Genomic DNA, 15176 nt, shown 5'->3' on the forward strand with positions numbered 1-15176 from the left:
TCTATACTTTATACTTTTGTTTCTGCATCCATAGTAGTATATTCAACATGGTGAAATACAATACTATTGAATTCAGTATTTCTAACACAATATATATATATATATATATATTAAATAGGGATGAGGAATTTGAACCATAGAGGTCTTAGCCAAAAAAAACCAATAAATGTTATTTGTTTTCCACCCAAACACGTTTTTATTCAGGTGTTAATAAACTCAATAATGTTTAGCACACACGAAGGCTATCATTCATGTATCTTTGGGCCTTTGTTCTCTAGTAGTATGCGTGGGAAGGCAACATTCAAGGCATAAGTTTCGGGCAGTGGCCTTTAGTTGGTGTAGGGACATAATCTTTACACGTATTTCGACGTGATTAGCCTCTCCTTAACTCGTAATGATGATTTCCCTGAACAGCATCTTCAGGAAGGAAACACAAACATCCCCCACAACAAAGATTATTCTTTTAGAAAACTTGATTACTATTATCATCACATATTCCCTGGTCTACTCCCCACTTGCACCTATATTAAAATATATGTATGTATAGTTATAGCTTTTATGTAAATGATCATCAAATATTTGTAGAAACGACGCCACAAGACTTCTAATATAATATTAATTTGCATCATTAATTGTATTTGATTAAAGGAGTACGTAAATGGAAATATACCTTTTATATATATAAAAACTCTAGAGATTTTTTAGAAGCCGAGTTTTAGCATTGTTTTGTGCAATAGAGGAGCATCATAATTATGGTTTTGGCATGGCATGAACCAGATGAAGAATTATGAAAGAAAAGGTGCTTGTAATTTACTTATCCGTTACTATTACTAGGCTTCTCAAGGCCAACATGAGGAATATGAAAGAAAAGTTGCACATATATAGGTCTTAGCTATAGCCACCAATTCGTTGATCTTTCTTCTGACTGTCATTGAATCATTAGGGTAATAATGGGGTCTTGTCAAATTAGATTTTCATAAGAGAAATGCATGATTAAAAAGAGGAGACTGGGAAATGGACAAAAGAGACCACTTCCCCCCAAAAATCACCAACAACCAAATTCCAAAATCCAAAAAACCACTTGTGTATTAAAATAGTCTAAAGTAGTTGCTTTATTTCACATTGCATGTTTCTTCTATATATTAAAGCTTCCCCACCTCCAAGCCCCTATTCTTTTACACCCACCCAAAAACTGGCCAAACAACAAAGCCAATCACGCTGAACTTGCAAAGGCAAGCCATGTAATTCAACCTCTCTCTCTCTCTCTCTCTCTCATACATAGATGACACATGCACGCTAATACACAACAAAAACTACTTTCTTTAGCTTTTCCACTACCTCAAAAAGACTAACCCTTGTTTGCTTTTCTTATTTTTGGATTGTTGTAGATCTACAAGAAGAAAAGATGATCCAAGAACTGTTGGGAGGTTCAGGCCTTATAGCAGGAGAGAGGAAAATCTCTACTAATGGAGTAGTATTACAAACCAGTACTCCACCTTCTTCTCCATCTCCTGCACCATCTCCTTCTTCCTCAACTACAACAGCTACTACAGCTACAACAACATCAAATTCTGATAACCAAAACTTGAGGTGTCCAAGATGCGATTCTGCCAACACAAAGTTCTGTTACTACAACAACTACAACCTCACTCAGCCTCGCCACTTCTGCAAGACTTGTCGCCGTTATTGGACCAAAGGTGGTGCCCTCCGAAATGTTCCAATTGGAGGTGGTTGCAGAAAGAACAAGAATGGTACTATCTCAACCTCAGTTTCCAAGTCAAGCTGTAGCAAGATCAAGACCTTAACATCTGAGTTTGGAAGGTCAGGCCTCGGAACTGGCTTCGATCATGACCTTTCATCAAGCCCAATTCTGTGGGGTTCGCCACAGAATTCTCATCTCTTGGCTTTACTAAGAGCTACTCAAAACCCTAACCCTAACCATAGCCCTAGTCCCTTGTCTAATTCTGTTCATGTGAAGGAAGAAGGAAATATGGTTGGATCCCACTTGATGACTGAGCCAGTGGTTTCAACTGGTACATTAAATGCTCGAACCCTGGGCTTGGATCCTCTTGGCCATGGCCAGGTCCCTTCTCTTGGTCTATGCAGCTCTTTCTGGAGAAACAATCAACATCAAGCTCAACAACAAAATGGGTTTGTAAGTAATGGTGAAGTTCAAAACAGTAGTTCTGGGATTCAGGAACTATATCAGAGGCTCAGATCATCAAGTAATTACTATGGTCATGATCACTCACCAGTGGTTCTAAGCAACTTGGCTTCTTCATCTTCAGCTTCCTCATCTATTTTGGAGTCAGCTTCTGTTGCTGGAGGTGAATTGGGATACTGGAATCCAACATTTTCTTGGTCTGATCTTCCAACAACTAATGGTGCATATCCTTAGAAATCTTTCCTTTCCTTTTTTTTTTCCCCCTTTTTTTCCTTCTTTATTAGGATTGTCGGCACCTTGTGGTGTCTGTTTGGGTTGTGGTATATGAAAGTGGCTGTAGCATCAGTACTTTTTTTTTAATCTATCTGTATGTGTGTTTTTAGGTGTGTTTACTTATGAGGGTGTACCAAGGACCAAGAAGTGATAAAAATGGAAAATATTAGGTTTTTTGAAATGTTTCTTGATGTTGCAAATTCATGTCAAAGGGTTTTTCTAGCAATTCAATTTTTGATAATTTCAACGAAGATGCTTAAATTCGGTGTTCAAATCTTCCTCCACTGACAATGTATTAAAAAAAAAGAGTATAAGGTATTAGTATCTCTTATTTCTTATGAGACCCAAGAAAAAATATAATGGAAAGAATAAGCTAGAATTGGAGGAACGAATATCGTATTGATAGGCTCAAAAACTTTAGGGTTTGGTTTTTGATTAATTAAGATGTGGTGGTGGTGTTATGGCTGTCATATGAAGATTCGTTCAGTATTTTGTTACGAGAAAGTGATGAATGAAGTGCTAAAGCAGCCTTTGGAAAGAGTTTCCTTAAACAGCAATTTGATTCCCAGTGTTGGTAATAAGGATTCCTTGTGCAGCCTTATGGTAAAGATCTGTCCTTGCCCTTCCCTTGCTTCTTTAATACTGGCTTCCATTTTATTCCCTTTCAGTACTCAAACCTCTATCTCTCTCTTATTTTGGCAGCCTATTCAATTTGCTTTGTTGAGCATGCATAGTACTAGGCCTGATTTTTAAAAAAAAAATCTTTAATAGTAGCTCTGAGTTTCATTTAAATCTTTTATTTTTTCTAGCAGAAAATTAATTAAGACACTTCTATCTTGACTAGGGTTCTAGGAAGATGTGGATTAAAATGGGTGAACAAAAATTTAGTTTATGATTTTAGGGGACTGATCACTGATTTTATAGGCTCCGGACCTCATCGCTATAAGGATTAAGTGAGAAAATGTTTTTGTACCAGTACTAGCCTATCACTTAGAGATGTTTGGAATCTCCTTTCCCATCTTCCCAATCCAAATATATGATAAGTTTTGGTTCTTTTCTGTTGCATAACCATGAAGACTGGGACTTGGTGGTCAACAATAATTGAACGGCTGAAGAACGTACAGTTTTAGAAGTAAATAAAAAAAAATTAAAAAAAAAAAAATTATAGCAACCCATGAAGGACGTTCTCCAAAAGTGTTGTGGAATTTAATGGAGAGAAAAGCTGTTGTGTTATATAAACATAGTGGTGGGGTTTGGGATACAAAAGTCTTTTCAATTCTATTTTTTTTAAATATTTTACATGTCAAAACTCTTATAAATTGTAGGAATTTCATCTTAAATCTCATCTCATTTATTGAAAAGTTCAAACTTACTTCAAACACTCCCATTTATTTATTTATTTTATAGAAACAAATACACACAAAATGGAAGAAAATGGGGTTTCTCATTTATCTTACTTTTGAGTTTAATCAAACATGCCAAATTGAGATAATTAACCTAAGATTGAACATATAAAATAATATTTAACTACATTTTAAGCATTATTTTTATTTCACTCTAAACAAATATTAGAGTATAATTAATCAAAACATAATCAAGCACTATGATGACTACATAATTGTCTTCATAATTCATAATTATTAAACTAATAAAAAATTCTGGAAATCCGATATAACTTTATAAATTATTTTACATCACATAGCTTTAATTAAGTTCTAACCATCCAAAAATTTATTTAGAAACCAAAACACCACCTAAATTATTATAGAAGCCCTAGTTTTAGTTTAAATATGATTATGGCATGGTTATTTTAGAAATTTAAACACAGAAACAAGATACTTAAGGTGAAACATATCATCCAAAATGAAAGTTAACCCAAATTAATAACCCAAAAAAATGAATAATATGTTTCAACTGATAAAGTCTATTGTTAATGAATAAGAGATATGAAGTTTGATATTTACCTACATAAAAAACTAATTGGTGTCTTGATTTGATGATAAAAAACAATTATTAAGAGCGGAAATGTCATAGGTTGAAACTATATCTAAAAAGAAACCCCCCCCCCCCTAAAAATAAACCTCTTGATTAACATAGTGCTATTGGTATTATCTTGATTAGCATTTTTTTATAATCCAACTAATACCTCTTGGTATTTACAATTGAAATATCTAAAGCTCAAATTACTGTAATAATGTCATAATTAATTTAATAAGTACTAGTTAAATTATTAATCAATATATATATTTATAAAAATAGAAAAATTGTTAAAAAAGGATCTAAAAAAATTAATAACTTTCGGATAGTGATAATAGAGCATAATAATATTAGAATAGCTAATATTATTAAGAACAAATAAACAAGGATAGTTATCAAAAAAATCAAGGGTAGGGATATCCTATTCTAAAATTAGTCTCACTATTTCCTATAATCAAATAAACCTATCCATGTAACCAAACAAAATTCCACCGTCATCGTACACCTCATTTGGCAGCGATAGGCACCTTTGGAGACAATGCTCATGTATGGCAACATGCTAGATAACATTGGAGTTTGTGGAGAGATAGTACTGTAAGAACTGTTTGAACTTACAATGATTAGTCAAATTAATTGGCATGTTCGATCATGGTACTAATGGTAATGAAAATTAATTTGATTTTTTCGGGTTAAAAAATTGGATTGGTGGTTGGTTATCTATTAAACTAGTCAATCTAATGAGCCAAGTCTAATTTTCAAAAATATAATTATAAATGACATAATTCTAGAGTTCAAAGGGGGTAAATACTAAATAGAGATGAGAAAGTGTATAGATGCTGGATAATAGGAGAATTATGAGATTCGAATAGGACAAACATATTAAGATATGGTTTTGCTCTTTATTATCAAAATAGATTAGAATGTAAACTCTATATACTATAAAGCATGTTGGAACAGAGTAATAGGTTCTGTAATATTAGTTATACTTTAGGAATAACAATTTAGTTATTAATTGATTCCTTAGGAATATAGTTATTCTTTAAAATGACTTATTCTTTCCTTACTCAACTAGTTATAAAATTAAAAAAAAAATCCTAAAAAGCCCAAACAAAGCAGCTCTCTCGCTCTCTCTCTCTCTAGAGTTTTTTTATGCCTTCATCGATCATCACAACAATTTTAGTTGTATTGGCTTTATTTTTTTTTTTTTTTTCTCTGGCTTTATTCTTGTTGGCATATTCTTTGAAAATGAGGTAATATTTTATTTTTTGCAATTTGGTTTTATTTTTAATAACAAATTGTATCTAAGGGATACTGAGGTTCTTTTTATATGTGGTTAATTTATATTTATATTCTTGTGAATAAAAACCGGCCGGTGTCTATATTGTTGTGACTTGTGACTGTAAAAAAACATTGTTGTAGAGATATTGTCATTTTTTTTTATGAAGATATTAGTTTTGAAAAAATAATATTAATTATAATTTTTTTGATGAAAGCATTTTAGGAAACTTAATACATAGGACAATTGAATACAACATGAATGTATGCGTTATTGATTGTCATACCTAAATATTCCTCCATTGCACTTTAATTACAATGCCTGCCACTCTTCTATGAATTTTTACATCTGTATTTGCACAAATTAAAGTGCTTCTGGATACTCCACCCCAAACTACTCAAGCATTTTCTCCTTCTGCTCATGGCTAAACATGGCCTTCATGCAACCTAGCTGTCAATGGGATCGGCAGAGAGATAGAGCTATTGGAGGAGAAGGTGATCTTTGAGAGAGAAGGAGAGGACTTTCGGGATAAGAGAGAGGTGTGGAATTTTAGAAAATAAAGAATTACTTATCTCATATATGTGTGAAAAACTTATATTACGTAGACACTGTTTACTTGATTAGTAAATTAAATGTATAAAAGGGCAACAACTTGGTCTAATCCAGAGAAAGGGGTCATTAAAATTAATTGTGACACCACAATTGGCTATGACAGATTATATGATGCTATTGCTGCTAGAGAATAGAGAGAGACATTGGTTTTTGCTCTCTTATAATGAGTAGAAACTAATACTTCTGTCCAAGCTGAAGCTAAAACAATCAATTGGGCAACTCAGAAATTGGTTTCACACAATATTAGTCAAGTTATTATTGAAAATGACACAAAAATTTGTATAGATGCTATTAATGGACCATCCATTGCATTTCCATGGAGGATCTAGATTCTATATTCAGACACAATTAAGTTAACAGCTCTTTGTCAGTCAGTTCAAATGGATTCTTAGAAAGACAAATCAAGCTGTCCATGTTTTGGCTTCCTAGTCTTTTAAAAATAAGTATTTAGGTTGTTTTGTTATTTGCTCTACCCCTTCAGTTTTTTGTGATGTATTAGCTCTTGAGCAAGTTAAGATTTTGATTTCTTGTTTGTAGTTGCTGGTTCATTTGTTAATAAAATTTGTTGATTATTAAAAAAAATTAAATGTATAGGATGGCTGATCCAAAATCTCTTTTTCATCAAAGACATGGAATTTGTGAGATCCAAGAGAGAGAAATCATTAAAACTTCAGGCAAAAAATAAAAACAAGGTGGGGAAACGTTTATTATAATCATGATTAGGAAGAATCTAATACAATGTTTCCTTACCCTCACTCTAAGCCTATTTCCCACTCTAGCTGCTTCTTCTTCTTCTTCTTCTTCTTCTTCTTAATTCTTTTTTTTTTTTTTTTTTAAATAACTTGACAGTCACAACCTCGTAACTGAAATTTAAAACTAAAAAAAAAAAGGAAAAAAAAAATGTTACAAAAATCAATGAAAAATCTTTCTATGATGAGGGCTTGGCCTTGCCACAAAATAATGCATTGGGAGGGATGTCAGACTCAGTAAAGAGGCTTTTTTCATTGTTCCAAACTCTGACATACAATTGCTGTCCTAAATAATTCCTTGACCAGATTGCGGACCTCAAGTTCCACATGCCCTTGTTGTCTAAAGACACCATTACTGCAGTCCAGCCCGAGGGATACACCTGTCATTTTGGATATGAGTGTCCGTGAATCAATACACATAGCAATGCAAGCACACAATTGACATTGGAATGAAATTAAAGTAAAATCTTGATGTTCAACAAGAGCCTGAATTGTAAACAGTAACAAAATCTTCATTTACCTGAGCAGTGTGTCTGGGAATACCGTCATTCAAATTGTAGCGTTTTCTATATTCAGGTGTCCACAGACCAGAACCATATCTGAATTTTTTGAGACCAATAGAGGGTAAATAATTTTGTAGTTAAGCAAATCATACGCTATATATTTAACAATATAAATTTATAAAGTAAAAATATCATCTTTATAGTAAGTTAACTTACTATAAAGTATCGCATAATCTTAAATTTAAAGTTATAAGATTCTTTCTATTTAAAATAGATATATTTTTCTCTCTCTAAAAAAAAAAAAGATATATTTCATAGTGTGTATTAAATATCATATATATCTAATGTGGTGTCATTTAAAATTTAAAATTATGTGATACTTTGTATACTGTTCAATAATCTTAATCATAAAATCGAGGCCTACCCAACAACAAAGGAACTGTATCCATCCAAATGCCAAGATTGAATAGCGGTTTCATTGTTTTGGAAGATGATTTCAACAAAGTCATGAAGGGTGGTTCCAATGACAGAAGTGCCAAGGATTGCGGGGCCAAAAGTTGGCTTGTCCTTGATTGTGTTTAAGTCAAAGACACCATTAATGTTAAACCAGTCAGCGAGCTTCAGTGGGGTGGCTGGATCTTCGTAGGAGATGCTATTGACCGCATAACGTAGCTTTCCATTTATCTTAGCTTGTGTATTGGCTAAAATAATTGTCCTCGCAACTGCTATGGTTCCATAATGGAATGACCCTTGAGGGTTTGGCCTGGCTGCATTGGCTGTCAAATTCAACCTTCCAACACAAAAATTGAAAAGCATCGAGACAATTAATACCACCAAGTCATATATATGGCTCACATATAGGTAAAAGAAAAAAAGAAAAAAAGAAAAAATTCTTAAGAAGACATATATATATATATATATATACCTGATGGTCCTGGCTTGCTTCATAGACCAGTGAATTTGATAAGTTGGACCAATAGGCAGTGGTTGAGAGGCTGCAATGTTGGAACCAGCATAGCGAAGAATTGCGGTGTTAGTGAGAATGGGCTTTGTGAAACGGGTAGAAGCAACAATGAAGTAATCCTTGGGAGACCCATGTAAGGTAACCAAAACAGCTACAGATTGACCCACATGAATGTCAAGACACTCGTAAGTCTCCTGGAGAGTATGAGCTCCTTCTACTTCAATAAGCTTAAGTACGTGACCCTGAATTCTAAAGTTAATTGAAGTCGCTATGCCCACATTTGACACTCTGAACTTGTAGGTTTTCCCTGAAATAACCCAACAAAGCCAAAGCCTCATATTTAGTTGACCACTTTCCTTGAATAGATAAATGCCAGTTCACTAATATACAATAATGAGAGAATCAAAAGCTAATAGAATTGATGGTGATTATAACCTGGTTCACCCGTGAAGGTAGCTGCCTGATGAAGCCCATTTATGAGAAGACCATCAGGGAGAGGAAGAGGATTGCCCGAATCCAACTTTTGCTGCAATACCTGCAAGTATGACTTGTATTAGAGCATTGAGCAATCTTGGCCTTGAATTATAAGTATAATAATAAGACAGTGATACTAATTTATTATGAAATGGAAGTAAAAAAATAATAATAATAAAACTACAAGGATTATTGATCTTTGGAATTTCAATAATGAATCCAAATGTTAAATGTAAATTGTCTTTGTGGCTAGTCACTACAATTTGAATGAAATAGTACAAAGTTTTAACCATGATTTTAAAGAAGATATAAATATAGAAGGTTTTATGTAACAAAACATTGAAGAAACGGAGGCATATTCATCACATACAAACCTTGAAATTAGTCTCGTACCAATCAGCAACAAGCAGTGTAAATTCTCCATCAGGTTGAGGATATGGGATTGATATGACGGACCTTTGTGCAATATTGAAACCCCCAAAACCACCAGCAGCTTTATGCAGTTTAGTGGAAGGGAAGTAGTTGTAGGTTCCAATCTGATCCTTGGCTTGAAACTTGTATGTCCAGTTTGAGTTTGGTGGGATTGGGCAATTGGTCCCAAGTACTCCATCTTGCCATGATGTCTTTCTCTGTTGGATACCATTCCTGATGTCCCACCACAAAACTAATGCTCATGAGCGGCCATCATAGTCTCTTATTAATATATATCAATATATGACACCAAATTAAATAGGAAATAACAAACAAATAATCGCCAACAGTCGACAATTTTAGTTAAAAAAGACAGAAGAAAGAATATTGGAGCTTATTTACAACCAACCATGGCGATGAAATAAAAAAATTCTGCACATACTATACATCACATAACATATTTAGTTTTAAAAATTTACTCCTCCTTCGCCCCTTTTTACACTTGTTTTATTAGGTGTAACTTTTTTTTTTTTTTTTTAAGAAGAAACTATCAATTTTAAAACTACTATCAATTTTATTATAATCAACTTATAAACTGATGTAATAATGAATATACTAGATTAATAGCTCTTTTGATCTCGGCATTTGAATCAAAAAATAATAATTTAACATCTTCAATTTATATTTTTTTATTTTATTTTTATTTTTTATTTTGTGTGGGTAAAATAGATTCTACTTTTTATTTCTTTACTTTTTAATATTCTTCTTTCACATTAAAGTTGGTATTGTATGATATAATAACCCTAATTATTACATCGGACTTAAATCCAATAACGCATATCAATTTGTAAGAATCATGTAATAAAATTTGTAATATCTTTAACATCGTTCTTGTCGCATTAAATTCCATGGGACGTTTTTCATGTAAGGAATTGTATTTTTTTTAACCTATTCCATTGCTTTGCTAGAAAATTACTAACCATGTAATGAGGAAAGGTTCGTCCAGCTTGTTGATGACATTTACAATAATGTTATCATTAGTCACGCATTCAACGTTTGGCCCAGGAAATAGTCCATTGATGAGAATGCCCTACAAAATTATACAAACAGATTAAGATATGCATTCAAAGCAAACGTATGTATGTGTAATTAACAATGACAACATATATTCACCAACCTGTTGGGGTACACCAAGAGGAGAAATTGTCCCGTATGTGACTTCCCATGTAAAATATCTATATGCGTCTTCTGCATCCACCCTGAAGCCACTCAAACAAGCCAATATTCCAAGAAAAAAATGGAGGAAAATGGCCTGCTTCATGGTATCAGATATATATATTCCTTCAAGCTTCTGTGCAAAAGAAAACAAGCAATCAAAATCACTCAACTATAATTCTGTGAAACAAATCCTATGTAATTGGACTAGAAACACACTTTTTCGTCCAAAATATCCTCTATGGATCGATGTTACATCGACTATAATTTACATGTGAACGGTTGTAACTTGTAACTATAAAATATATACAACATGATCAATCTCTAACTTTGTGATTGATATCTAAAAATTCTATAGGGAAGAAAAGAATTTTTCTTGGAGTTAGTTAAAAGAGTTAAAAAAATACAATTCTTTAACCGTACAAATTAACATGAATTTACGTGCATGAAATTATAAAACCAACCAACTTCCAAAAACGAGGACCGCCAAATAGAGCAGCACGATTATACATACACCAATTGCCTAACTTGGGAATAGCAATAAACCAGTAGAAGCTTACCACAAGTCGCGCGAGAATATGAATTTCCTCAACGAAGGAGCTAGCAGGTAGAGTTGTTGTACATGTACTACAACTACGTATCATAAAGACCTTATATAAAAGGAAACGCACATGATGAAGAATTGAAAGATATTGGCGGTGCCAGCGTGGACACGGGTACCAAGGAACCCAGTGTGTCATTTACGCCGCACTTCATGCTCAGATATACTTCTCAATACAACTGGTACAAAAATACATGCTCTGTGTGATAAAAAAAAAAAAACTCTTTCACAACTCATTTAAGCTGAAAAATATTAGTCTAAAATATGAGTTGCCAATATGATTAGAATTTGTAGGTAATATATTATATTAGGAAAATGTTAAAGAATGCTTTAAGCATTGTTTTATAATCTATTTATTAGAAATATTTTATAAAAAAAATGGAAAAACAATTAATTTTGTTAACATTTTTTTTATTTCTTATAAAATTGATGTTAAAAATTTCTTAATATAATTTATTAACAATTATTTTAAGGGCATTGTTGACGTAACACGTGACCTTTCTTTTTTTTTTTTTTTTTTTTTTTTTTTGGGAAAAGACATGTGACCTTGTATAATAATATAACTATTTATAATAATTTTGCTTATTATATGATTTGATTTGGTGTGTTTAGTGAAAATGTGAAGGAAGCATATATGTGGAGCTGGTACTTGGACGTAGATTTGTCGGTGATGGATTGGAGAGAAAGAAAGATGTAAAGAAAGCGGGAGCGGCGGAGACGAGAGCGGATCGTCATTAATTGCAATGCTAGTTATTTAGTTCTATAAATTCAAGTAAACGCGGTGAGAGAAATTGAGTTTTCCCAAAATATTCTTTTTCTTTGTTTATATGTTTTTGTTTGTTTTTGTTTTTGTTTTTTTTCTTCTTGGTTTGACCAATAGATTATAGGGTAATTTTTTTTAAAATTTTTTTTATTGAAGTGTCACATGAGAGAAGCTGAAGCCGAAGACAAAGGAAGAGTAGCGTGGATTGGATCTCTTCAATTTTCATTGCTTTTTCTCTCCTTTCGCAGGTTCTTTAAATGCTTTTTTTTTTTTTCTTACTCCTTTCCCACCCCCTGGCTTTTTACAAGATCAAATTGATTTAAGTTTGTTTTTTGTTCATCATTTGCTGGGATCAATTAACAAGGGCTTTTATTTATTTATTTTATCTTTCTTTTGGGTCAAATTAGAGATGAAAATATATATATATATATATATATATATTGTAGTCAGTAGAAGCATAAAATAGAAAGAACACAAAGAATTATGTAGTTTAACATGACGGCTTATATTTATGGAGAAAGCTCTTGACAGTTATCATGTTACTTTATGCTCAAGTTGATTGTACAACGAACCCTAATATGGTATATATACAAGGGAGACTAGGAGCTAAGGTTGAGTATACATTGGCTACATTCTCAAAAAAAAAAAAGAGTATACATTGGCTAGGTTATATATTTAGGCCTCTTAGTTTATACATAATAAACTAATATAAATAATATTATCTTTAACACTTCTTTTCAAATTCAAGTTAAAAGCTTGACTAAGTCTTGAGTTTGGAATAAAAGCTTGTGAAAATCCCTTGAAGATACCTTAAAAGTGACTAGATTGATTGGATGTAACGTGTAAAGTACATTCGAAGAAGGTTGCAAAGGCCTGAGAATAGCTACATCAATGACAAAGGAAGGATTGCTATGGCTTGAGTACAACGACAAGGGCCAAAGAACAAAAATATTGATGGCTTTAGGATGATCAATGAAGGAGGATGATGTGATAAAGCACATGTAAGTGAGTTGGTGAATTTTGTGTGACCAATTTGAGTTATTTAGGAGCCTTAAATGAGCAAATAGACCTTAAAATCGAAATCCATGCAAAAATAGGCTTGTCAATGTAGTCAAATTTTGATCAACTAGTTGGTTAATGGTTTGATTTAGCGAACCGATTTTGCTAGGTCAAGAAGAGGTTTAGCAACTAGGCGGGTTTCATGTTCCCCGCACCCACCCCACTCCAACTTTGAGGCAATATTTTTTATTTTTTATTTATTTTTGCTCCACCTTATCTTAGTGAGCATCAATCAATACCCATTCCGTCTCACCACATTTAATTTTTTATATAATTTGCTAAACTTTTATTTGAAATATATCATACATTAAATTTAAACTCATAAAATGTCAAAAAAACAAGTTCTAACATTACAAAACATTCTCAAAGTACAATAATACAACAATTGAGTATTAAAAAACACAAAAAATTCAAACATAACAATACAAAAATTAAATCTTAAAACATAAAAAAAAAAAAAAAAAAAAAATACAACACCAAAAAGAAAATTAAAAAACACAAAAAATTCAAACATAACAATACAAAAATTAAATCTTAAAACATAAAAAAAAAAAAAAAAAAAAATACAACACCAAAAAGATATCATAAATTTGAATTTGAAGGCTGAACACACACGCACACGCCTCATAATCCCTGCCGCATTAGGGGCACGTGAGACGGATTTAAATTGGCATCCCTACTCAACCGATCTATAGGATCTAGTTAAGAGGTCCGGTTCGCGGTTCCTAAGAGAGAAGAGTTGCTAGCTTGGCATGTGGCACATCATAGATGACACTAGGTATTTGGAGTGGCATATGACCAGTGAACCTTGTGAGGTGTGTGGGGACTTTTCGAGAATGTGCGAGAATGCATGGAGTAGTTTCTGACACTAGGTTTGCTTGATTGAGGCCAAGGAAGTTTTTGTGTAGTTCATTTTGCATAAAAGTCAATTAAATTGCACTAATTTGAGAGAGAAGTGGTGCAACTTTGTGGGTTTTCAATCTATGATAGTGACGACATTTGAGGCTGGTTTGGTGACTTGAGAGTGGCTATGATAGGGAATCCGAGATGCTAGCTGGAGGAGGAACCGATAAGGACTTGCTTGGTGAAGACGGTGGCGCAATTGTGGAGTTTGATTGAATATGTGATTTCTTTTTACCGAATTTGGCCAATTTTCGAAATCTAAAACTAGTGTGAGTTTGGTGGATTAGAAGGACAAGCTAAGATTGTTGGCTCTGATACCATCTTGAAATTAAAGATGAAAAAGAAAGTATTGTAGTAAGCGAAAGCATAAAAAAAAAAAAAAATACAAAAAATTACATGATTCGGCTTGACTGCCAACATTTATGAAGAAAGCTCTTGATTGCTGCTTTGTTACTATATACTCAAGTGATTATACAATGAACCCTAGAAGGGTATTGTGGGGCCAGTGGACCTGATAGCCCCGGCCCATCGGGTAGCAGGCCCAAGGCCCATGCCGAGAAACACTGGCTATTCAAGGCTAAATTGGGGAAAGCCTTTTTTCCCAATCCACGCCGAGGACCTCCTCATCCTCGGCCTGACAAGGGTGATTTTCGGGAAAGACCAGGCCCAAAGTAAGCTGTCACCCTCGCATTTAATGCATTCACCTAACCCCCCTGGCCGCATTAATGGGGATATAACCCCTTAGCAGGGCAACGTTGATCAGAGTGAACCACTCGAGTACTGATAAGGCCTCTGATGGGACGGACGGTCAGAAGAGAGGCAAATGAATGATCAACAGATGGAATAAGGAGATAGGAAGATGAAGACTATATAAGGAAAGGAAGTAAAGTAAAAAGAGGGGGGGAAAAAAGAAAAGAAAAAGGCTTCCTCGGCCATGGGCCGAGGAGCATCCTCCCAGTTGTATAGAAACTCTAAGTATCTTTTTATAAATGAAAGTTCATGCTTGATGAACGACGGCCAGCGCCTAAACCTTTAACCCACTCTCTATAAATTTATTGTTTGGGCTGGATTGGGCTGAAAACCCATTCGTACTCAGGGTCAATCCAAACTGAGTCCCTACAATTGGCGCCGTCTGTGGGGAAGGATTAGGGTGCTGGCCGGCGCACCAGGCAGTTGTTCTGGGTGGTCGTTTTACAGTAGGTTGGCGAAAAAAAAAAAAAAAAAAAAAAAGA

The 15176-nt window shown here is 33.6% G+C and overlaps 2 protein-coding genes across 3 annotated transcripts; one reads left to right on the plus strand and one right to left on the minus strand.

Moving 5' to 3' along the window:
* Positions 1–1064: 1064 nt before the first annotated feature.
* LOC112033100 (dof zinc finger protein DOF1.1) lies at positions 1065–2618 on the plus strand. 2 transcript variants are annotated; one of them, XM_024065882.2, is made up of 2 exons: positions 1065–1241; positions 1389–2618. In XM_024065882.2, exon 2 carries the CDS (start codon positions 1406–1408, stop codon positions 2396–2398), a length of 993 nt encoding a protein of 330 aa, XP_023921650.1. In that variant the 5' UTR covers positions 1065–1241; positions 1389–1405; the 3' UTR covers positions 2399–2618. The 2 variants fall into 2 exon arrangements, with proteins under 2 accessions (XP_023921650.1, XP_023921651.1); XM_024065883.2 differs by having other exon boundaries at positions 1065–1232.
* Positions 2619–6984: 4366 nt separating this feature from the next.
* Positions 6985–11262, minus strand: LOC112033094 (L-ascorbate oxidase homolog). The gene is made up of 9 exons (XM_024065875.2): positions 11179–11262; positions 10581–10754; positions 10384–10493; positions 9367–9637; positions 8954–9053; positions 8480–8825; positions 7979–8344; positions 7572–7650; positions 6985–7431 (listed from the first exon to the last, which is right to left on the minus strand). Exons 1-9 carry the CDS (start codon positions 11260–11262, stop codon positions 7231–7233), a joined length of 1731 nt encoding a protein of 576 aa, XP_023921643.2. The 3' UTR covers positions 6985–7230.
* Between the last annotated feature and the right edge of the window lie 3914 nt (positions 11263–15176).

The sequence above is a fragment of the Quercus suber genome, unplaced genomic scaffold, assembly GCF_002906115.3.
Source record: "Quercus suber isolate HL8 unplaced genomic scaffold, Cork oak 2.0 scaffold_125, whole genome shotgun sequence".
NCBI lineage: Eukaryota > Viridiplantae > Streptophyta > Magnoliopsida > Fagales > Fagaceae > Quercus > Quercus suber.

What these genes read in the sequence shown, in the direction of transcription:
- LOC112033100 (XM_024065882.2), top strand. Translation starts at nt 1,406, where the DNA reads ATGATCCAAGAACTGTTGGGAGGTTCAGGCCTTATAGCAGGAGAGAGG.
- LOC112033094 (XM_024065875.2), bottom strand. Translation starts at nt 11,262, where the DNA reads ATGATACGTAGTTGTAGTACATGTACAACAACTCTACCTGCTAGCTCC. An exon ending in ATATTCTCGCGCGACTTGTG is followed by an intron (nt 10,755 to 11,178) that starts GTAAGCTTCTAC and finishes TCTTTTGCACAG; the next exon opens with AAGCTTGAAGGAATATATAT. An exon ending in CTCTTGGTGTACCCCAACAG is followed by an intron (nt 10,494 to 10,580) that starts GTTGGTGAATAT and finishes ATAATTTTGTAG; the next exon opens with GGCATTCTCATCAATGGACT.